The sequence below is a fragment of the Juglans regia genome, chromosome 6, assembly GCF_001411555.2.
Source record: "Juglans regia cultivar Chandler chromosome 6, Walnut 2.0, whole genome shotgun sequence".
In the NCBI taxonomy this organism is placed as follows: Eukaryota; Viridiplantae; Streptophyta; class Magnoliopsida; order Fagales; family Juglandaceae; genus Juglans; species Juglans regia.
In genome coordinates this window covers 35817767-35841987 of record NC_049906.1, presented here as the reverse complement: position 1 = coordinate 35841987, position 24221 = coordinate 35817767, and the positions used below count along the sequence as shown (strand labels likewise).

Sequence of the window (24221 nt, the reverse complement as noted above, 5' to 3'; positions counted from 1 at the left end):
TTTTTAAATGAACCATTGGCATTCATATTATTAGAACCAATAACAAAGTTAATACCATACCATTACAAATTAGAATCAAGTAAGATCCTAGAATGAATAAAATTTGGACATTGATGCCACCATTGAATAGTATCATCCACAAAGCAAGCGTGCCTTGCAAGTAAATGAACCGCTTCATTTCCTTGTCTATCAACATGAATTACATCATACACTGCAAACTGAGAAAGGAGACTTTGAATTTCAGAAATCAGATTCTCTTGGCTTGAAAAATTAGGTTCTTTAGAACCAATAGCCCCAATAAACAATGAATCCCCTTCCAATAGCAAACTTGAGAAACCTAAAGTCAAGATCATTTAAAGACCCCTTATAGTTATAGTTGAATAACCGCACAGTCAGAAGAATACCAATTTTGAAATTATAGTTGTCACATTCGGGTAAAAAAGACAAAAATTTGAAAGGAATTTACCACATAGACTCAATAGCCAGAATTGCATATACATAGTGACCATATCATTAGAGAAGAATCCAAAAGCACCACTCTAGCTCTAAAGTCCGCATGGAGAATATAAATGCATGTGTGATCTTATGTGGACTTGTGTGTTACGCATGCATGCACGTTCTTGAAAATATACTAATTATTAGTTACTATTATACGACTGCAGAACTGTCAACCTTCAAAGTTGTTTAAAATGATCAATTAATTGGTCCCACAGCAATTGACTTTACTCTATTTTAGCACAGATGTTGTTCCCACCCATTAGAGAAAATATAATCTGTGGTTCAAGATCTCATTGAAGCACAGTTATAAAGCAGTGTTAGTTAAAGTTCAGGTGCAGCTCCGAGCACATTTTGGTTGGAAACCACCTCCAGAGGCTAGTCTGAAGCTTAATACAGATGGGGCAATGTTCATGGATCTTCAGAAAGCTGGGACTGGTGTTATTTTGAGAGATGAACATGGGCAGGTCTTAGTGGCAGCTAGTAAAGTTGAGTTTGAGGTTGAAAATCCAGAAGTAATAGAGCTCCTGGCAGTATTTCGAGGCCTTCAACTGTGTTCCACTATGGGTATTTCTAATATAATTGTTGAGAGTGATTGCTTGCTACTGATACAATCTCTACAACAAAATAATATGGACTCTTTTTATGGCGCTCTATACACTGAAGTTCATAAACTTAAGAGTTGTTTCAAATGTGTATAGAGAGGAGAACATGACAGCTCATAAGCTTGCCCGTTATGCATGGAGTGTTGAGAGTATTCAAATGTGGTGAGATTGTATTTTAGACTTTCTTGCTCAAGCCCTTTGGCTTGATAAATGTCTGTAATTGTTCTCTCTAATGAAGTTTAATTCATTTCTTATAAAAAACAATTCTCACGTTTCCTCTCCTCTTCCTTCTATTCGGTACTAACATATATACAAAAATTCTTAGGCTGGATGTTCTTTGTTTTTATATGTAGTCTTTAGTTATTTTATAGGAACGACTCCCTCTTTTCATCCATGTAACTGCCAAGTTTCCTCTCTTTGCATAAGGTATTCACCTACCATGAGCACTCAATTTATGAGTTAATGTTACTGTAGCTTGGTATGGCATTTGAACCTGTTAAAATGCTGTGTATCATGAGTACTCAATTCCTATACTCAATACCTGGTTTGATTTCTCCCAAAATAGAAAAGAATCCTCATAATATTATGTATCCACCCATAAAAAAAAAAAATAATATATCATGTTGGTCAATGTTGATATCCAAGAATCTCTTTCCTCTCCAATGGCGATTCCTTTAATCTCATTCGAACGCAGGATCCCATTAATTTCAAATGAATTATTTTTTGAGGTCTCTTTGCAATGGCTAAACCAGTCTGGAACCCTATTTCCAGAAAATATAATGCCACCTAAAGTAACCAATAAACCAAAGCATATAAACGCATAAAAGAGAGATATAATTCAAAGAATGAAACATGGACAGAGACATACCTGATCATCCAATTAAGGATTTTTTACATGATTCCCTACAAGCATGCATTTTGTTGCAATTAGACAAGTCAAAATCACTACAAGAAAATGCCGTATAAACCTTGAAATTCAATGGTGTTCAAAGTGGAAGTTTACGGCCTTTTGAATTTCCAAATCACACAAATTCTACAAAATATACAATCCAAAGACAAAATAAAACCTTGGCATATGGAACTTCCAACATCAACATCATTTATCATTGGTGATGAATTTGTGCCTAGAATGCTAAAATGCAGAAAAACTATAAAATGGAACAAGACCCTGATAGTGATAGCAGAGCAATATTTACCTAAAAACTAGTACAGTTCAACCTATGGAACAAAAGGCAAAAGTACCATCCAATACATTCATTGCTCTAATTCAATCTCCTCATGCTCATCTGTCTCCCCATCCACAGTTTGGTTGCTGATAAAACAGGGGAATAGAAAACAAAAATTGAAGATTCCACCTAAACATTCATCTTCACGCAGCACACCTGGATGATTTTTCACTCTCTCTTCATGCTTTTGTATCATATGGATTCTGAAAGCTTTGAAGAACACCGATTTTGAAGTGCAAAAAAGTTTAACTTGGAGGTTGTCTCCCTCTATCTTCAAAGACTCTCCAACAAATTAGTCCAGCCAGACATGTTCTGAACATTGAAAAAAAAAAGATGTTCAATTTGGTCCATTGATTTCCATTAGATGATGACTTTGCTATAAAAAGACAGAAGAATATCCCACAAAGATACAACTTTAAACTTTCAAAGTTGTTTAAAATGATCAATTAATTGGTCCCACAGCAATTGGCTTTACTCTGTTTTAGCACAGATGCTTGTTGAAAAAGATGATCATGAGAATCATTCTATGCTATTCCGACACTGACTGTTAAATAGCACAATGGCCCAATTATTATTTTAGTTTAGCAAACTTGAGAAACCTAAAGTCAAGAACATTTAAAGACCCCTTAAAGAAGTCATTCCTTAAAATAGTCCCAATAACAGCACAGTCAGAAGAATACCAATTTTGAAGTTATAGTTGTCACATTCGGTTAGAAAAGAAAAAAAAATTTGAAAGGAATTTACCACATAGACTCAATAGCTAGAATTGCATATACAAAGTGACCATATCATTAGAGAAGAATCCAAGAGCACCAATCTAGCTCTAAAGTCCACATGGAGAATATAAATGCATGGGTGATCTCATGTGGACTTGTGTGTTACTCATGCATGCAAGTTCTTGAAAATATAATAATTATTTGTTATTATTATACGACTGCAGAACTTTCAAGCTTCAAAGTTGTTTAAAATGATCAACTTGGTCCCATAGCAATTGACTTTACTCTGTCTTAGCACAGATGCTGTTCAAAGTCTAAGCGCACTACTTTTACGGTAAAAAATTGATATAAACACAAAATACAAAGGGTTAGAACTAAATGAGGCTATTTTGGATGATGAATTTATAAAACAGCACAAAATTCAGAGACATTATGACAAAGAAACTTGCCAAGAAACAATGGGAGAGATGTAATAACGATATAGAAGAAAATTTTCAGGGTAGCACAACACTTGAATTCATCATCCAAGAAACAAACTAATGGCTATAAGTAAACGAAAAAAGTAAAAAGCCAAGTGATTATTGTGGAAGCATCCCTCAAAACTCAAATAAGAAAGCTTTTCTAGGGATCCAATGGAATTTTGCACTTCAACTAGTCTGTTAGGGTAGTTTCAAGTCTTCAAATACCAGAGAGAACAAACAAAAATGAACGGAAAATCTCACCTGAAACTACCCGAATTGTGGCTCAATATCATGAGTTCTCAATTCGTATTTACCTGGTTTGCTTTCTCCGAAAATAGAAAGAATCCTCATAGTCTTACATTGGTAATGATGTAGCAAGTAGAGTTTCTACCCGAAAATAGAAAGGCATGATTTGGAAAGAAATGCATGTACGTAGTTAGAAGTTCTTATACAAATTGGCCATATCATTGGCAAAAACAATCATAAAGAGATCTTATGGGGTAATACATGCCTTTGCCAGATTAGACAAATAGTACAAATCTCAGAGCAAACTAAAATGATTTAACTTGTGATGATTTAAAAACATAAAACAAACTAAAATGAGTAGAAGACTGTAAAAAAACTCATCATAATATGAATATACTTAACATAAATTTTTTTATAAAATATTTCATGCTAAGAACTAAAATCATAGTTGTGCATAAATATGTCGATGACATGCATGACTTGGATATATTTTTGGTATATAAACCAAATGTGTTAAAAGAAAAGATAGAATGAAATTTCTTGGCAACTTCCTTAAAGTGGCATCTAATTAGGTATTTGTCACCAATCTTCCGGATGTTAGATCTTTCTCCCGATTTAATTTCCCAACAAATGTCTCCGAAGTGGGTCTGAAAAAGAAGAGAACCTTCTCGGCAACTTCTAATGGGCAACAACCTGCATATATATGCTAGCCATGAAGCAAGGTTAATAATTAAATGAGAATGGAAAAGTGGTTTGAATATTGACAAAAGAGGTTTCTGAAAAGAAATAAGATGCATGGACAACACTAGGAAATAAAGTTTGGAGTGTGGGGTCCCTAAATTATTTTAAAAGATCAAAAATGGGAAGAAAAAATTAGTTAATTAAATGATATAAACTACTGTAGTTTAGGTTAAGTTTTGCACCCAACGTACGTTCAATATATGAGAGCGGGAGCTGGCTGATGTTGGATGTTGAATTTATGAAGAAAATAGCATAAAAAACAGAGAAATTACGATTAATATGCATTATTTAGAACAAAAATAATGAAACCATGCTATTCCACAGCAATCGACTTTACTCTGTTTTAGCACAGATGCTGTTCCAAATTAGAAAGAGAATTTGAAACCGTGTAATTAGTATGGAACGTACACAATTGTGTAGTTAATGTTAAATTAGTTTGACCTTCAAAAGGTCATGAATTTATGAGTTATTCTAGTTACCGTAGCTTGGTATGGTATTTGAACCTGTTAAAATGCTGTGTATCATGACTACTCAATTCCTATACTCCAAAAATAGAAAAGAAACCTTATAATCTTATGTATCCACCCATCAGAAAAAAAAAAATATATGACTAACCTCCAACTTTGCTGGTTCTAGTGCTTGGAGTACCTCAGAAAGCATCCTAACATTCTCGATCCTGAACACTTTCTGCAGTGCTTGGAGTACCTCCAACTTTTCTTTTTTTGTTTGCTCTCACTTTGGCTCTGCAACTTTTATAAAATGGCACCTTCCCCCCATAGAAACGATCAAATTGAACTCGCAAATTGTCCAAAACCTTTAGTTCAAAAGATTGTAAATTGGAGTACCCCACCCATACAGCATATCCAGGCGTATTTTCCGTTGCTCTGTCCAAATCCATATTAACCAATTGTACTCCTTCTTTAATACAGCATACATGATTTGAGCTGTTACTGGTTATGGTTATCTTAGCATCACAACCAATATCTCTCCTCCAGCTTGAAGCATCTATAAAAAATATTACGAGATATAATACAACAAAACTTGTACACCATTCGACAATCAATTCCTTCAAATTTGTTAAGGAATGACAATCATTGGAAGTTATAGTTGTCACATTCGGTTAAAAAAGACAACAAAAAAAAAATTATTATCGAAGCAATTTACCACATAGACTCAATAGCCAGAATTGCATATACAAATTGACAGTATCATTAGCAAAAATAATGTAAAAGAGATCTTGCAGAGTAAAGCAACAAGCTTGATATCTAACATTTAAATGCCTTTGCCAGATTACACAAATGCTGCAAAACTCGGACCAAAACCATACATATACTAGCACTGCATGGGTCACATTCAAACTTTGCACAAGTACTAAAGCTACTGAAACTACCTGAAATAGTTAGGTTACCCTGCACTAACTTGTTCTAAATTTGGTCTTACGTACGTTCTCCACATGCCTGGGATCATCTTGAAATTATGCAAATGCTCTTGAAATGAATAATCAGCTAGAACCCCTCAGAATAATTTATAGCTAAAACAACTCCAACTGAGATATCATGAGTTTTTGTCGATGGAAATTCCAGCAATTAGCAAATGACAGTGATTGATATCAACATATATGGTCTATGAGAAACGAAGTTTATGTGGGCGTTTTTGAAATGCTGTGGTTAGCACTAGAAAATCTCCTTCTATGATCATCTTATCCAGTTTTCTGTTGACTGCTTCAGTGATTACTGGAAGAGTTTCTTCACTCTGATTTGGATGCATTGAATGGAGTTGACAGGTTTTGGCAAATATGATGGCCCCCCAGAGTTGTTTCCTCCCACTGCTGCACAAGTGCTTGTATGTTCTCTCACTGCTACATGAAACTTCAATATCTTTTTCCATCTGAATGAAAATTGAACTCAGGTAAGAACTTGAACTAAAGGAATGGACCAGAAACTGATTTCTCTTGTATAATGACATCATTAAGTCTCACCTTGGCACTTCTTTAATGACATCATTAAAATCTTTAATAACTGAGATATATTATTTTGGATTTCCCATCTGATTTCTCTTGTATAATGACATCATTAAGTCTCACCAAAGCATCCTAGACAAGACAGATTATTAAAAAAATCTATAAAAGAAGTCCGTATGAGGTAAATCCAAAAATCTATATCTCAGTTTCCAAGTACATATACTCAAAAGTAAACCACCATTTGGGCAATAATATTCTTTGCATCAATGTGGTTGTGTTTTTTCTCATACAACATGAGCAATACTCCAATAACAAGTCAATATTGCTTTAAGCAAAGGTCACAGAAGTCAATATGTGAAGGAATATGTTATATTGAGCATCACCAAGTTCATGGGGCATAGAATAGGGCAATGTAAAAAAAAGGACAGAGATGCAAGCTAATTTTGGAAAATGCCACCGCCGGTTTCTTTCTCCTCTTTTGGTATCTAGAAAGAAACTAAAACAGAAAGAAAAAAGAGAGAATGGACACATTTTAATGGGAAATCCTACCTGCAATCCAAGGTCATCATCAGTGACCAACATGGGCGAGTAGGGATATCATTAATTCATCCATTTTTAAAAGCAGTGTGAGTCGAAATGAAGATCATTTCAAGTCAACATTATTTGGCTGCAGCCTTCATACCCTTAAGAAAACCCCAAAATGCCTATTAGATTCCCATAGCGGATCCTTAACTACTCTGTATCAACTACTTTTAAATCTTCTTAAAATGAGGAAGTTTAAATTGTTTTTGCAGACAGTGTCCCAGAACCAAAAAGGTCAAATTAATTCTTAAAGATCAGATTTCATTGCTAGAGTATATATAGCTCTATGATAAAGTCATTATACTAAAATATAAATTGTTATCAACATGGTGTGAAATGGCTTGTTTTGCTGATTGTTCTGTTTGATATGGCTTTGGATTAATTTTCAAAATGCTTTAGTCTATGCTTGGGATGGTTGGTTGGAGTATAGGCCAAGCCACATGGTCTATACTCCTACCAACCGTCCCGTTTCTCCAACACTAGGCATAAGCAGAGACGCCTCGTTTGTTTTCGTAGATGAGAATATACCACAAAGATAGAACTTTAAATTAAAATGATCAATTAATTGTTACCACAGCAATTGGCTTTACTCTGTTTTAGCACAGATGCTTGTTGGAAAAGATGATCATGAAAATCATCCTGTGCTATTCCCACATCTGGAAATTGATAAAGAAGTATCCAAACTCTAAAATTCCCATACGGTCCATATTTATTTAATTAAAAAAGAACAAAAATATTATGAGTACTCAATTCCTATATTCGATACCTGGTTTGATTTCTCCAAAAATATAAAAGAATCCTCATAATCTTATCAACAGATTATGAGGATTCTCTTGGCTTGAAAAATTAGGTTCTTTAGATAACTCAATCGCAAACTTGAGAAACCTAAAGTCAAGAATTCCTTCCCGACTCTAAAGCGAATAAGACATCACATTTTTCAGTCAAAAGAATACCAATTTTGAAGTTATAGTTGTCACATTCGGTTAAAAAAGACAAAAAATTTGAAAGGAATTTACCACATAGACTCGATAGCCAGAATTGCATATACAAATTGATAGTATCATTATAACTCCAAGTTGCATATATAATTCCACCTAAAAGTGCCTCTTCAAGTTGTCCCTGTTGAATGAATACCATTATAACTTTCAGTAATACAAGCCATAAAAATTAATGGCATACACAAATACGTATTAGAGAGAGAGAGACCATAAACAATGATCATGTCATAAGGCACCTCAATCCAACAAATCTTTTGATGCTTGCAGGAAGAATAACAATATCACTCCTTGACAGTTCTAACGTTCCCAAAGTGGATGAGAAATTAAATGCTGTAAAGAAGTCAGACTTTGATAGGACACAAACGCTGAGATTCAAATATTCATTCATTTGATGAAATTTCCCACTCTTCTGTTGGGTGGGGTATGTTAGATATTTTAACATGAACATTAATAAATGGATCTTTGATTTTCTATGATCCACAATAATAAACAACAGCAGTAAAAGACGTACCTTTCTCCATCTGTTTGATGAAGAAATAAATCTGGCTATGAGAGAAGGATCACCCTAGCAACTTGGCCTCACTAGTGTCTCTCGATGGCTAGAGGCACTCTAATGTTGTAGGTGAGAACCCTTTAACCCCTCAGTGCTATTTATAGATTTCTGACCATCATGAAATCTAAGTTTTTGAGTTTGACTATGATTAGAGATCAAGAGTTAATCTTATCTCTTAGGAGTTTCAATCCCATTATAACTCTAACAACTATTTAAAACTCTATCAGATATGGGTGAGTGGGACATAGAGTTCAAATAGAACTCTTACAGGGTACTCCAATATTCATCCAAGAAACCTAAATTAAATGTCCAATGGAAAAAATTATAATACGCAGAGAGGTGGAAATTAAATATTACTTGAAAATCAAAGGAACAGGAGCAACTTACTCACTTCATCCATTTTTCTTTTTTATTTGCTCTCCTTTCATTCTTGTATACCACTTTGGCTCTGCAACTTTTATAAAACGGCACCATCCCAGGGTAACGAGGATGGAAATCAAATTGAACTCGCAAATTATCCAAAACCTTCAGTTCAAAAGATTGTAAATTGGAGTACCCCACCCATACAACATATCCAGGCATATTTTGCATTTCTGATCCGTACCAATCCATATTAACCAATCGTACCCGTTCTTGAATACAACATACATGATTTGAGCTGTTACTGGTTATCTTAGCATAATCAATACCTCTCGTCCAGCTTGAAGCATCTTTAAAATATATTACGAGATATAATACAATTCCGCTTATATCCTCCAAATAGTGTGGCCCCTCAATATCTATTACCCACTCTTCTTGTTTTTTCCTCCGTCTGCCATCATCATTATCTTTTAAAAACTCATGAACATAACTCAACCACTCTGGAATCTGATTTTCTGGAAACAAAGTAGCATCATATTCATAGACTCCCTGTTAAACGTTAAATATCATCATCAATTTAATTTAAGCAATACATGCATACTATTAAAAATGAGATCACACATACATACATACCTTCCACAATAATGGATTTTGCACTTTATCATTCCATATATTCACATGCATTTTGTCGCAGCCAAACAATCTAATTTCTTCTAGCGATTTGATGTGGCTTCCATTGAATTCCAATATTTTTGATACTTCCGAAAATCTCTCTAATGACTTGCATCCAATAACATCTACGTGTCTTATATTTGGTGGAAGCTCTATTATTTCTTCAAGTTTCTCACAAGAGTGCAAGTAAAGTACAGTTAGTGCAATGAATTCTTTGATGCTTGTGGGAAGGCAAACAATTTCAGACCCCGATAGATTTAAATGATCCAAACTGGCCGAGGAGTTAAACATGGTAAAGAAACTAGATATTGGAAAGAAATTTGATTCTGAATGGGAACAACTAATTTGAAGATTCGATACTTGTAATGCAGTGCTCCCATTGCTTGAATTCGTTGGAGGCGCCAATTCATGGAGTCGTTCTTCACGTACAAGATTTGGACAACTACCAATGTGGAGTCCCTGTAAATGTTGCAACCAAATGCAAGCAATTGGGAGACGCATAAGGTTTTGGCAGTCGGATAGTAGTAAATGCTCAAGTCCAACCAGGTTCCCAATGGATAAAGGTAGTTCTTCTATTGCGGTGCCACTTAGACGCAACGATCTTAAACATTCCATTTTACACTCGATTTCAGGAAGATAACGAAGGCTTGAGCAAGAACTAAAATTAAGCCAACGTAAAGATCTCAAATTGAGGCTTCTTGGAAGGATTTGGAGTTTGGAACATCTATAAAAATCCAACATAGAAAGATTTTCCAAAGATCCAACGGAATCATGCACCTCCACTAATCTTGTACAATATGTGACACTCAATTCCTTCAAATGTGAGATGCTTGAAAGATCCGGAATCTTTTCTAGGAAGTTACAACCATAGAAAGTCATAGTAGTCAAATTCTGTAAAAGAAAAAGAGGAAAAGTTTAATAATGGACTTTACTACATAATTCAAAAGAAAAAGAAAAAAGTCGTTGATGATGATTATAATTGTGTACGTACCTTGGGCTTGAATCCATCCCCTAACTCCTTGACTAGGCTATCACGCATTCTCAAAATAATGAGTTTCTTTCCTTGGAAATTACGTGGCAAAGACTCCTCAGGATATTGAGGCCAATCAAGTAATCTTAACTTCTCGGATAGATAATTGGGTCCACATGAAAAGCGTGCATTACGATTTATAAAGATTCTAAGTCTTTTCATATGTTGAAATGCTTCCGGATGCAAGCTTATCATCTCCTCCTCGCCTTCAGGTAAATCTAATACTATGCCTTCAATTTTGTTTGGCCCCTGCTATAAGTGCATGAAGATATTTTATGAAAAATAGTACTTTGTACTTATCAATTAATATTACTTTGGTGAAATCTCCAATACCAAAATAGACAGCAAGCTAAAATATAAAAGATTGTCTTTTTACCAACTTACGTACTCTCCTATAACTTTCAATAAAACAAACGCTAGCTTGAGGAGCCGGTAGACATGAAATTAGAAAATATAGGATATTTGGAACCAAAAAAGGACACCCAGATTTGGTACTTTTATTGACTCATTTTAATTATCAATAAACGGATTCTATATATATCTACAAATTCATATTGATAATTTAAAGCATATATATATATATGAGTACTGCCATATCCATAAAAAATTATACAAAAATAATCATACAAATTGAGTGTCTTCATCTGATCCATTAGATCTACTTTGCAGAAAAAGTGATTTTATAATCTAATGAAACACATCAAATTACGTTAGTTTGTGGAATTACTTTTATGTATATATATTTATTTAGATATAAATTCATACGATTTATATTTTCTCAAAAAAAAAATCCACTAGGTTTCACTTTTGGAAAAGGAAATAAATTTAAAACTCAAAATATTCTTTTTTACTCTTACCGTAATTTCTTCCAACACTTCACGGATATCCCCATGAAACCACAGTCTACTACGTTTGCTAGGTTCTTTGGGTGATTCTAGTCGAACAATTTCACGTCCCATATTTTGTAGCAAGTCATGCATCCAAACACATTCATCATACTCTTCAATAGTAATAAGACACTTGTCTATAAGCCTCTTGATTCCATGAACCGGAGAAAAACCACAGCAATCAAATATTTTCATGACATTAGCTAAAGGTTCTCCTTTGAAGAAAAATACAATATCAAGGAATATTTCCTTCTCAGTAGCACGCAGACCATCATAACTCACTAAGAGTACTTCCTGAATATGACTGTTGGGAATCTTTCTATATTCATCCAATGCACTTTTCCATTGATGTATACTTTGACCTTGTAGATCTGAACCTAGCACTTTTAAAGCTAGTGGAAGACCTTGAGCATATTTTATTACTTGTTTAGAGAGTTTCATATAATCTTCAAGTGGTTCGTCTTTCTTGAAAGCATGCAAGCTAAACAGTCGAAGAGCTTCATTCTCATCCAAAATCATCATCTCGTATTTTGAATCAACTTCAAAGGCTTCTAATAAGTGTTGATCTCTTGTTGTGATGAGAATTCTACTTCCTGAGCCAAACCAAGCACGATCTCCAGCTAGTTTTTCTAGTTGGTCCATCTTATCCACGTCATCAAGAACTAGTAGAATCCTTTTAGAGCGAAGTCTATCTCGAATCACATTGACTCCTCTGTCAACATCATCAATATTCAATTTTGTTCCTAAGATCTTGGACAGAAGTGTATTTTGCAGCTCAAGTAGACCTCCTGTCCGTTTTAAAGTTTCTCTAATATTTCTCAAGAAACAACTTCCTTCAAATTGAGAAGAAATCCGGTTGTAGATATCATTTGAAATAGTTGTCTTACCAATTCCACCGGTTCCGAATATCCCTACCACGCATATAATATCATTCATTCCGATATTTAAATGTTGATCATAAATGTCTCGTATACGAGACTCTATCCCAACTGGATGCCATGCAACACTTAAAGGTGTTTGATTTACTATTCTTATGTCCACCCATTGAATGATTTCTTGGATAAATGTTGACTCATCCCTATCGATAAAAAAGAGAAGACAAATTGAAATAGTTAGAGTACTTTTCACAATAGATGACGTATGAATCAAATTAAGTTAAAATATATAGTGTTTTTCATTCTCCATAACAAAGTGACAGCTGTAGATTACGGTGTAAAAGGCTGGTAGCTTTTCTCCTTCCTTAATCTGAACATTGTTTCATAACAAAACTTAATCTGAAACTTATAATTTAAGAGATTTTGTGAGTCTTTATATCTTGAAGCAAATTGAAACTAAACGTTATGTGAAACTAATGTGGTAGTAGTAGTAGATATTTAATCCCTGAATGAGAAAGGATTTCTAAAATTTGACTTTTTTTTGCATATAATTATTCAATGCCAAAAATAATCATAAATATCAAATTGTTTTCCTTTTGTATGATATTTTATCTTCACCAATCAGATCCTGGAATATTTGTCTCAATTTTCCTCATAAATTTCTCAAATATAGCATGCGCATTCACATGAGAAAGTACATAGAGGCAAAGCTTACCGGAATTTCGCTAATGGGAAACCAGACAAATCAGCTACTCTTTGCAAAGCTACCTTCCATTTCTGCATCTTTGCGTTATCCTTGAGTTTATCTCCAAGTTTATCAAAAGATTCTCCAAAAATCCCTTTTTGATGCCGTACTTCCGATGGATCTACGTGGTAAAAAATTGGTAGAACAATTTGATTCATTGTTTCCTTGCAATCAAGAATCTTCAATAGCTCATCTAAGCACCATCTTGATTCTGCATAATTTTTAGAGAATACAATGATAGAAATCATTGACCATTCAATAGCTTTGAAAAGTGCGGGTGAAATCTCTTCTCCTCTTTCAAGATTATTGTCTATGTAAGTATTGATTCCCCTTTGATCCAAAGCATGGTTTAGATGGGAAATAAAGTTATGACGAACATCTTCACCTCTAAAGCTCAAGAATACATGATGACTCCATGGACGGATGGAAGGAGATGAAGAGGATGAAGAAGAGGAAGAAGCTCCTGATTGAAAGGCCATTGAAGAAGAAGTCATACTCACAGTACGTATGCGCGATTACAATCTAGCAAGAGGTCCAATTATTGAGTTGCAGAACTTATCCCAAATAAATAATTATAGAGATAAAGTGGGTCGAGAAACTTCTCGGCAACAACGTCGAACATGCATGGATGTGTTTACTCTGTACGATTGCAGAACTTTCAACCTTCAAAGTTGTATAAAATGATCAATTTGGTCCCACAGCAATCGACTTTACTCTGTTTTAGCACAGATGCTGTTCACACGTCGGGAAATGGATAAAGAGTGTAATACGGAAGGTACACAATTGAATTATGAAACCAAAGGACCCACCGATGCACATGGCTACCTAGTTGGGCTTCACCAATTTAATTCCCCCATAAATATCAAGTTATGGTTGAATGTCGAAATCCAAGAATCTCTTTTCCAAAAGAACATCTGTGGCCATTTGAAATAGAATTTCTTATACAAATTGGCCATATAAATCATTGGCAACTTGCTTTAAATTGTCAGCTAATTATTAGCTAAGAGTAATTGGGTTGGCTACTTAAATCATCTCAAATTAATTCATATGGATGACATGTGAGATTAGAGTGTGTTTGGCTACTTAAATCATCTCAAATTAATTCACTATTTTTCATAAACAGTTTACTACTTGAGTTCATACAAAAAATTAATTACAATAATCCTAATGGGTGTGAATTTGAAACCGTGTAATTGAAATGGAAGGTACACAACTGAATTGTGAAACCATAGGACCCACCGATCGATGCGCATGGCTACCTAGTTGGGCTTCACCAATTTAATTCCCCCATACATAAATATCTCAGAAGTGGGATCAAGAGAATTAACTTCTCGACAACTTCTTTGTCAACAACCATGCTAGCTAGCTACTATGAGTTCAAAAGTCTTCTCAAAAGTCTTCTTAATCTGTACTTACAACTTCTATTCTCCCACGCTAGAAAATCTCAAAGGTCTAATTATATTAATGGGTGTGAGATCTGGACCTTTGTTTTACACAGTACGTAGGACTTGAATTTGAAACCGTGTAAAGGGATGCAAGTATTTTTGAGACAAATATAAATGATTAATCTACCACTTCTTTTAAGCTTAAATTTTTTAGATTAGTGATACTTTCATATGGTATCAGAGTAAAGATTTTGAGTTCAAGTCCTGACTCTACGTTTTATCTATTTAATTAAATTTTTTACGTGCTGGACTCATTCATTGAGGATGAGTTTGACGGCCTACACGTGAATGTGAGTGTTAAATAAATATAAATAATAAAATCTATTTATTCTTATCAACTTAAAATTTTTGGACGAACGGTGATTTCACAATCGTGACTTAGGATCACATGTTATAGTTTCGTTATCCATATTTTTAATAATTCTGTTTATTCTATCGCCACTTGTAAATGACTTTTTTGGTTGGACCGTACGTTACCCGTTATCTTTAAATCATAGAATGTTGGAATAAGTTTATCTCAATCACTACTATAAACCATGTTCCAAGCAGGGTGTACAATACCATATATATACAACTGTCCACTTAAGAACTATAAACAAGGATGCTTGCCGCTATTTTTTAGCACAACACTTGTGTGTTTATTTTCAGAGATGAGATGAGTTAATATTAAAGTTAAAAAGTTGAATAAAATATTATTAGAATATATTTTTTAATACTATTTTTATTTTGAGATTTGAAAATGTTGAATTATTTATGTTATTTGGTGTGGAAATTTGAAAAAATTGTAATGATGAAATGAAAGGTTTTCAAAGTTTTTAAAATTTTGGATTTTAATCTTGAAAGCAAACCAAAATTCAAGAGACAAACCAATGGCTACAAGTAAATGAACAAAGTGAAAAGCTTACAAGCTAATCAAAGTGCACATATATGAAGCAAATAAATTTGGCTCTTGTTTCTTAATTAACGAACTTGAGAAGATTTATATCACCTCGATAAGATGATTATGATTGTTACAAATCATAACATTATATTTGCATATATAGCGATCCTAAACCCAAAGGCTGAGATCAATAGAGTGAGTTACCCATACATGAGCAATTTTAACATTATATATGAAACATATGACATGGCTCTTAATTTCAGTGCAAATACCAAATAAAAGAGATTAAAAACAGTATCGAGAATATATCTCGGGACCACCTTTCGGTGGCCAAGCATTTCCCATATCCAATACCAACCAAAAATGAATGGTTGTAGTCGTGGTCGTGGACATGATTAAAAAAAATGAAAGAATACAAGCTGGTCATGAGTGTCAGTACGCAATAATTCTTATAAATAAATAAATAAAAAAGCTAGGGATCCCGTTGGAAGCTACCGCTTCCATTTTTTTTTTTTTTTTTTGCTTAATAATTAAGAAAGTGTTGTTTAATAATATTATGAATTTTTTTCATTTTTAAAAAATATTTAAAAGTATTAAAAAATATATGAAAAAAAGAAAAAAAAATATTTGAAATGCGTAGCAGGAGCCCCGACTCACACATAAATAAAATAGCCAATTTGTAGGCAACTTCCTTATTTTTAAAAAAGTGTATTAATCAGGCAAATGTCATGTGCGTTGTGTCTTCAATTAAAAAAAAAAGGAAAGGAAAATTAAAAGAAAGATGAGAAGCTGAGAAAAAAAATAAAAATAAAAATAAGATGAGTATCTTGTTGGCAACTTCTTTCGAACTTCTTGTCACTCGGAACTGGAAAGCAAGCACCAACATTTCAATTTCACCTCTCCAGTTTCCCTATTTTTCTTTTCTTATCTCTTTCCTCTCTTTTTTTTCCTTCTCGTCCATTCTTTTTCTCTTTTCCCCTGTTTTCCATTGCTATCTTTAAAGTGATCAATTTGATCTCAAAGCAAGTTGATACTTTTTGAAAACAAAAAAAAAGATGTTCATGAATTAATATGGAACACAATTGAATTAGTAAACCATAGGACCCACCGATGCACCAATTTTCCTGATACGACAACTTCTATCATGAGTTCAAAAGACTTCTCAAAGTCTTCTCTATTCGTACTGACAACTTCTATAAACTTACAAAAGTCTTGAGTTCATACAGAAAATTAATGGGTGTGAGATCTGGACGTTTGTTTTACGCAGTAGGACTTGAATTTTCGAAGGTTTAAAGGGATGCAAGTAGACTTACCGAGAAACTTTGAATACAACGACTTTATTTAATTCACAGCCTCAAAATACAATAAAATCTTATATTATTTGAAATAGGATAATACTTTAACCATCAACTAAAGTCAATGATGGTGGCTATCGATTGAATTTATCTTTTTCCTCTTCTACTTAGTAATTAAGAAATTTTTTTTAATGATATTGTGAATTTTTTAAAAATATTTAAGAGTACAAAAACAATGTATAAAAAAGTTGAGAAAAAAAAAACAAAGTGGACAGTTGGCATTTTTTAATCAAAGTGGAGTTATCTTATACAAACTAAAATTCCTCACAAGCAGATTTTTTTTTTTTTTTTTTAATCAAAGTGGAGTTTTATTATAGCATTCCTCACATGCAGATTTTGTGTATGGTGTGCTATATGTGCTTGGTCTGCTATAGTCTTTGCAAGCTAGCAAGGTTTTTACTAAAATTCCTCACAAAGAAATTAATGTGGTTTGCATGTTTGCTGTTTACACATTTTAATCAAAGTGGACCATTATAATCAAAATGCTGTTTGCACCACTTTTTTCCTTCTGCTGTTTGCACCATTATAATTAAAATGGAGTTTCTTCTACTGTTTGCACCATTCCTCAAAAGTAGTTTTTTCTTTTTTTCTGCTGTGCATGTATTATTTAATTAGTACTTGGGCATGCATGCATGCATTCTAGCTCCTCATTCCCTATAACTTATACATTCTACTGATCCTCACTCATTGCTCATGATCTTGCTAGACAGTTTTTATTACTTGTGTATATGCTCATGGCTGAAGAATTTTTATTACTTGGTTTGCTTTTTTTTTTTATATTGAACTAGGCATATATTTGCACTGAGTTAGATGTGCTCACTTTGAATACTCACTCCAATATATTTGTTAGATTTGTATAATATTATTAATATTTCTATATATTGAATACTCCCTCCAATATATAGAAGATTTTGCGTGGTATTCTATAGTTCTGGACTAGTTTGGGATGGATTATTATTATTATTAAAATATTTAATATTATATTATTATTTTGACTTTGGAATGGATAGTCCAATGTGGACTAGTTTCTTCAATGGCTTTGACTTTAGCCAAAACCTCAACTTTTAGCCAAAATTTGGCCTAGGCTAGGCAATGGCTAGACCATTGCCAATGCTCTCAAGCCTAGTCCAAGTTGATTGGGTTCATAACATTGTTCCGCCCTTAAAAAAAAACCTTGTCCTCAAGGTTTAGAGTAGTGATGCACTCTAGGTTAACCAAGGTTCCCTGTATACAATTACTGCTAGTAAAGTTCCTACCACCTGTGCCATGAACATTGATCTTGGTGGAATCTTCATGTAATGTCCAAGTTTAAAGATTGCCAGAAGGGCTAGATCTTGAGTCAGTTGATGTATCCATACACCTTGAAGCACATGTTAGCAACGGAATGCTTTGGGTACATGTACCCAATAATGTACTCTTGTGATAATATTCAACCCTGGCATCTGGTTTGTGGCAGCAGCAATGATACCAATTGGGAGAGTGAAGAAATTGGCAGTGCCACAAGCTAGCAGGACAACCCACCAAGGCAATTGAGGTGAATCATTGTAATGCATGCAAGCATAAATTATAAGAACAATGTTCAACACAAGGATGACAATAAACCACCACGTAGGAACTGATTTGTACTTCTTCCTAAGCTTGGTATGTAAATCTTCCTTTTTACTCCCTCCAAGGGCACTTTTACCTTGCTCCCATAAATCACTTCCACTGAATAGCAGAACGTGCACTATAGTAGTAGTAAGTGTGGCAAAAACCAGTTGGCTATTGCATGATTATGCAGCAGAAGAAATGGGTGCTGAAAGCACGTCTTGTGAGATCCACTGCCGGATGCGGTCCATCTTGGAGTTATCTCTATCATATACAACTAATTGTGTCTCATGGACTATCAGCAAACGGATTTTATCAATATGAAGACCAGAAATAGAAATGCTCATGGAGAGATGTAAGTGAACGATCATTTCAATAGTTGATATTTTAGTATTAGGATTATCTTTGTAGATACTTTTTGGCAATTTCTTGAAGAGTTCTGGAGATGATATAATAAACATTCACCGTGGCCTTTTGTCGCATCATTCAAAGGTGGGAATCCATCTACACATGTTCGATGAGTGTCTTATCCATAATTTATATGTTTTCTCACCTTTCAATCATTTGTGCTTCCTTCAATTATATGCTAGCTTATGTTGGCAGGCTTTTGACGCCGGGGTGAAATTGATCGGTGCAACAAGCCACTTTATGACCGAAGATCTTGATGCAGGGCCTGTTATTGAACAGATGGTGATTGCAAGATTGTTAACAGCCATTTTACCTCCATTCGTGACTATCTTCTAAAGCTTAAAGTGGTGATTATATGCTTAAAGATTAATAAGTATTATTAACTGAGTAATAAGTACCCTGCATCAGGTTATCTTCTCTCAGTACCATTTTGTACGCCACTTTATGACTGAAGATCTTGATGCAGGGCCTGCTATTGAAATGCACAATCTTTTATTTTAATTTTTCTGAACTTGGTGCTCCATACTGATCTTCAACTGATCAGAACATCTTAAATATGAATTTTCTTGTACCATTATTATGTCATTTCTGATACCTGATTTACACAATTGCAAAGACATTGCAGTTTATACATGAAAGAGGAATTGCTCACTTAGATGTCAACTCTGATAATATTTATTTATGTAAAGAATGATGTTTATAAACTTGACGATTTTGGATTTGCAACTCTCAGTGATAAGAGCTTTCATCTTAATTTTTGTCTTTGAAGAGCTTTCATCTTAATTGTTGTCATCAATTCAGCCTTCCCAACTTAATTTTTATGAATCTTCTTCAAGGTTTCATACATGTAGTTATGAGATGATAATTCTTGTGAGCTCATATTAATGTGGAGTCATATTAATTAATTCCTTAATAGCTGGACTGCACTCATTACAAAATTATATATTTCTTTTAATTAAATAAAAAATCTATATCTCAGTTTCCAACTACATATACTCTAGAGAGAGATACCGGATATTGAAGAAATGACAACCTTACTCGAAAGTAAACCACCATTAGAGCAATAATATTCTTTGCATCAATGTGGTTGTGTTTTTTCTCATCCAACATGAGCAATACTGCAAATACACATGCAACCTCTGTAGATTAAGGGAATTTTATTTCATTGAAGAGTGTGTGTAGTTCTATCTCCAACAAGTCAATATTGCTTTAAGCCAATGTCACAGAAGTCAGTATGTGAAGGAATATGTTATATCGAGCATCACCAAGTTCTTGGGGCATAGAATAGGGCTATGATAAAGTCATTATACTAGAGTATATATAATAAAGCCAGATTAAGTCTTAAAGATCAGATTTCATTGCTAGAGTATATATAGGTCTATGATAAAGTCATTATACTAAAATATAAATTGTTATCAACATGGTATGAGACATCTCAAACAAGAAGTCAATATTGCTTTAAGCAAAGGTCATAGCTGATAGCTAGAAGTGATCAATACGTGGAGGAACAAGGAGCTAATATGTTGTGTGGAACATCAGACACAAAGTTTGGAGTACGGATCATCCATTTAAATTTTCAACAGATATCCCAACCAAGTCGAAGAATGCCTCTTTCTTTGAAACTTTCCATCTTTGCTAAACCAGTCTGGAATCCTATTCCCCGGAAATATAATTCCACCTGAAAGTGCGTCCTCAAGTTGTCCCTGTTGAATGAATAACATTACAACTTTTAGTAATACAACCCATAAAAATTAATGGCATACACAAATACGTATTAGAGAGAGAGAGAGAGAGAGAGAGAGAGAGAGACCTTAACCAATGATCATGTCATAAGGCACCTCAATCCAACAAATCTTTTGATGCTTGCAGGAAGGATAACATTATCACTCCTTGACAGTTCTAACATTCCCAAAGTGGATGAGAAATGAAATGCTGTAAAGAAGTCAGACTTTGATAGGACACAATTGCTGAGATTCAAATATTCTAGTGCTGGCAATGGAGGTGGCGGCCATAAGCGCAGTTCTTCATTTGATGAAATTTCCCATTCTTCTGTTGACATGACACAGGGCGTGCAATACGTATTTACTTCAGTGGCAGGTCGAAGCTCTAAACTTGATAATATTACTTGAAAATCAAAGGAAAAGAGGCTACTTACTTACTTGGGGTTATCATTAATTGAATTGCGCATGCATCTCTCCATACATAGTTTGTTTGCTGACACAACAGGGGAATAGAAAACAACAATTGAAGATTCCGCCAAAACAACCATCTTCACGCAGAATGGTTATGAAGCACCATGGCATCAACTATGTAATGGCTATAAGTAAAATCATCATCCAAGAAACAAAAATTAAATTTACAATGGAAAAAATTATAATACGCAGAGAGGTGGAAATTAAATATTACTTGAAAATCAAAGGAACAGGGGAGACTTACTTCATTCTTGTATAAAAATGAGATCACACTTACATACCTTCCACAATAATGGAAAAGTTGAGCTAGCGCAACGAATTCTTTGATGCTCGTGGGAAGGCTAACAATTTTAGTCATATATAGATCTAAATGATCCAAACTGGCGGAGGAGTTAAACATGGTAAAGAAACTAGATATTGGAAAGAAATTTGATTCTGAATGGGAACAACTAATTTGAAGATTCGATACTTGTAATGCAGTGCTCCCATTGCTTGAATTCGTTGGAGGCGCCAATTCATGGAGTGGTTCTTCACGTACAAGATTTGGACAACTACCAATGTGGAGTCCCTGTAAATGTTGCAACCAAATGCAAGCAATTAGGAGACGCATAGGGTTTTGGCAGTCGGATAGTAGTAAATGCTCAAGTCCAACCAGGTTCCCAATGGATAAAGGTAGTTCTTCTATTGCAGTGCCACGTAGATGCAACGATCTTAATAATTGTATTTTACACTCGATTTCAGGAAGATAACGAAGGCTTGAGCAATTATCAAAACGGAGCTCAAGTAAAGATCTCAACTTGAGGCTTCTTTTAAGGATTTGGAGTTTAGAGAAACGGAATCATGCACCTCAATTAATCTTGTACAATATTGGACGGTCAATTCCTTCAAATTTGAGATGCTTGAAAGATCCGGAATCTTTTCCAAGAATTCACAATCAAAGAAATTTATAGGGGTCAATGACAGATTCATCACCATTATAGGGGTCAATGTGAAAGCCTGAGATTCCCTTCAACAATAATTTCTGATGGGCCTCCCTTCCGCGGCTCATTGCCTCCATGAGTGTTAGACCTCGTACAATGCTGGATGCACAAAAGCTCCTTTTGTATCAGCAATACACCCCTAGGTATAGCTCTCCATAAAGTTGGTATTTCTCTATCAAGGCATGCATGTTTTTTATTTCTGCAGTTTCTTCTCAGTCCTTTGATTTGGATGGACTGAAAAATCCTGCTACAACAAGAAGATTTTACCAAATTTCTTAGCTTCTTGTTCTTTCCATACCACTCAGTTATTTCAGTAATGTTTTTCACTGTATCAAGTCGTGCCATCGAGAAGATGATTGGTTTATTCTCGTCTGCAAAATATCCTCTGTTCCAGGCACACATCCAGCTTTAGAGTAAAACTTTTAGTACATGATGGATGTGCATAAATTAAATGTAAACTTTTAGTCCATGAGTTTTATGCATTATTTCCGACCAAAACTGATGCAAAAAAAAAAAAAAAAAAAACTCACATTTGTTGTAATGATACCTTTCAATTTGTCAGTACTTCCTGGCTCTTCCATCATCTTCCTGGTGCCATCATCTTCATCCTCCTGACGCCTCTTAGAAAGTTGAATACCATCAACTGAATCCGACTCAAGAGTTTTCAATCTCTTCATTGGCTACATCCAAATGCACATCAACATTCTCATCGAGTAGAGCTGGATCATGATCTTTCACATTCTCTTCGTGCTTGTGTACTAGATGGACTCCGCAACTTTTGAAGAACACCGGTTTATCTAAATAACTATAGAACTTTACTTGAATATTGTCCTCCTTTGGCTTAAGAGATTCTAAAATGACATACTCTAGCCATACATGATCTGATCCCATTAAATCAACCACTCTTTCTTGGACTTCATTGTCATTGATCTTAACACCAATAGAATGAAGGGGCCTTTCCCGGCCAATCAAAATATTGGGTCCAATAATAGCACATAGAACAATTCCCACGACCTCATCCATGTACAGAAGTCCATTAAATATCCATTTCACACGAATTAATATTTGAAGTCTATTTACGATGGCTGAACCAGTCCGGGATCCTATTTCCTGGAAGTATTATGCCGCCTAAAAGGTCCTTAAATTGACCCTGTTAACAAATATCATAAGCTTTTCAGCAGTACAACCTACACACCAAGGGGCACAAGAAAATGTTTGAGAGAGAGAAAGAGAGAGACATACCTTACCCAATAAAAGATCTGCCACATGATTCCCTATGTTCACAAGCATTTTATGGCATCCACACAAGTCAATCCATTCTAGTGCTTTTAAGTTGCATGCATTGAATTGAAATTTCTTTGATGCTTCAGGAAAAATTTCCAATGACATGCACCCACTAGCATCTACCTCCTTGATATTTGGTGGAAGTTCTACAATTTCTTGAAGTTGCTTGCAATATAAGGTGCTTCAATCCAATAAATCTTTTTATGCTTGCAGGAAGGCTCACAGTATCAGTTCCCGAGAAATCTAAAACTTGTAATCTACACCTGATAAAATTTCTGATCCCTCTGTGGACACAAAAGAGGGTATGGATTGTCTTTTATTCCTCACCTTGATTGGGAAACGATCCTTGAAGGAAAGAGACCTTAGATTTTGCACCCATCTAGACATAAATCTTCAAGCCAGTGATGTATCCAATGGATGAAGGCAATTCTTTTATAGCAGTGTAGGCTAATGAAATGGAACTCAAAAAATGCATTTCACACTCAATTTCAGGAAAGTTCTGAAGGCTTAAGCAATCTCTAATGTCAAGCCATTCTAGAGATCTCAACTTGAGGCTTCTTGGCAAAGTGATTAGGTTAGAGCACTTGGAAAATGACAAATGGGTAAGTTTATTCAGGTAGCCAACAGAGTCATGAACCTCAACTAAACTTTCACAACTAGAAAGAGTTAATTCCTCAAGACTTGGGTCCTTGAAATATCAGGGATTTTTGTTAGGAACTTACAATTAGATAATTCCATGATCTTCATGTTTTGGAAATTCTGTAAATAGAAAGGGGCATAAATTAGCTTCAAAGTGGTTTACATCAAAATTTAGAGGATAAGAACATAGATAATAAGATTGATTGTACCTCGAATACCTCCTTCAATTCTTTGAAAAGGCTATTACTGATCCTAAAAACAGAGAGTTCCTTTCCGTGAAAATTGGACAGCAAAGCTTG

At 34.5% G+C, this 24221-nt stretch overlaps 2 protein-coding genes and 1 long non-coding RNA gene across 6 annotated transcripts in view; all 3 read right to left on the bottom strand.

Moving 5' to 3' along the window:
- Nucleotides 1-24221, bottom strand: part of LOC108996729 (disease resistance protein RPV1-like) — a 105872-nt gene that overhangs the window by 72848 nt on the left and 8803 nt on the right. The window contains exon 6 of one of the 2 annotated variants that reach the window (XR_004801752.1): nucleotides 61-218. The exons of the other annotated variant lie outside the window; for it this stretch is intronic. The gene's annotated coding sequence lies outside the window, so the exon portion shown is untranslated. The remainder of the gene's footprint in view (nucleotides 1-60; nucleotides 219-24221) is intronic. 2 annotated transcript variants of the gene reach the window in all.
- On the bottom strand, nucleotides 6104-13809 carry LOC109007138 (disease resistance protein RUN1-like). 2 transcript variants are annotated; one of them, XM_018986691.2, is made up of 6 exons: nucleotides 13123-13809; nucleotides 11503-12610; nucleotides 10607-10897; nucleotides 9577-10506; nucleotides 8975-9492; nucleotides 6104-6377 (listed from the first exon to the last, which is right to left on the bottom strand). In XM_018986691.2, exons 1-6 carry the CDS (start codon nucleotides 13644-13646, stop codon nucleotides 6221-6223), a joined length of 3528 nt encoding a protein of 1175 aa, XP_018842236.1. In that variant the 5' UTR covers nucleotides 13647-13809; the 3' UTR covers nucleotides 6104-6220. The 2 variants fall into 2 exon arrangements, with proteins under 2 accessions (XP_018842236.1, XP_035547052.1); XM_035691159.1 differs by having other exon boundaries at nucleotides 10607-10894; nucleotides 13123-13808.
- On the bottom strand, nucleotides 19886-21533 carry LOC118348766. Of its 2 annotated transcripts, none has more exons than XR_004801771.1 (3): nucleotides 20983-21533; nucleotides 20638-20876; nucleotides 19886-20530 (listed from the first exon to the last, which is right to left on the bottom strand). It is a non-coding gene; the product is annotated as an uncharacterized LOC118348766 (long non-coding RNA). The 2 variants fall into 2 exon arrangements; XR_004801772.1 differs by having other exon boundaries at nucleotides 20987-21533.

What these genes read in the sequence shown, in the direction of transcription:
- LOC109007138 (XM_018986691.2), bottom strand. Translation starts at nt 13,646, where the DNA reads ATGACTTCTTCTTCAATGGCCTTTCAATCAGGAGCTTCTTCCTCTTCT. An exon ending in TTCCCATTAGCGAAATTCCG is followed by an intron (nt 12,611 to 13,122) that starts GTAAGCTTTGCC and finishes TTTTATCGATAG; the next exon opens with GGATGAGTCAACATTTATCC. An exon ending in AAAATCCATTATTGTGGAAG is followed by an intron (nt 9,493 to 9,576) that starts GTATGTATGTAT and finishes AACGTTTAACAG; the next exon opens with GGAGTCTATGAATATGATGC.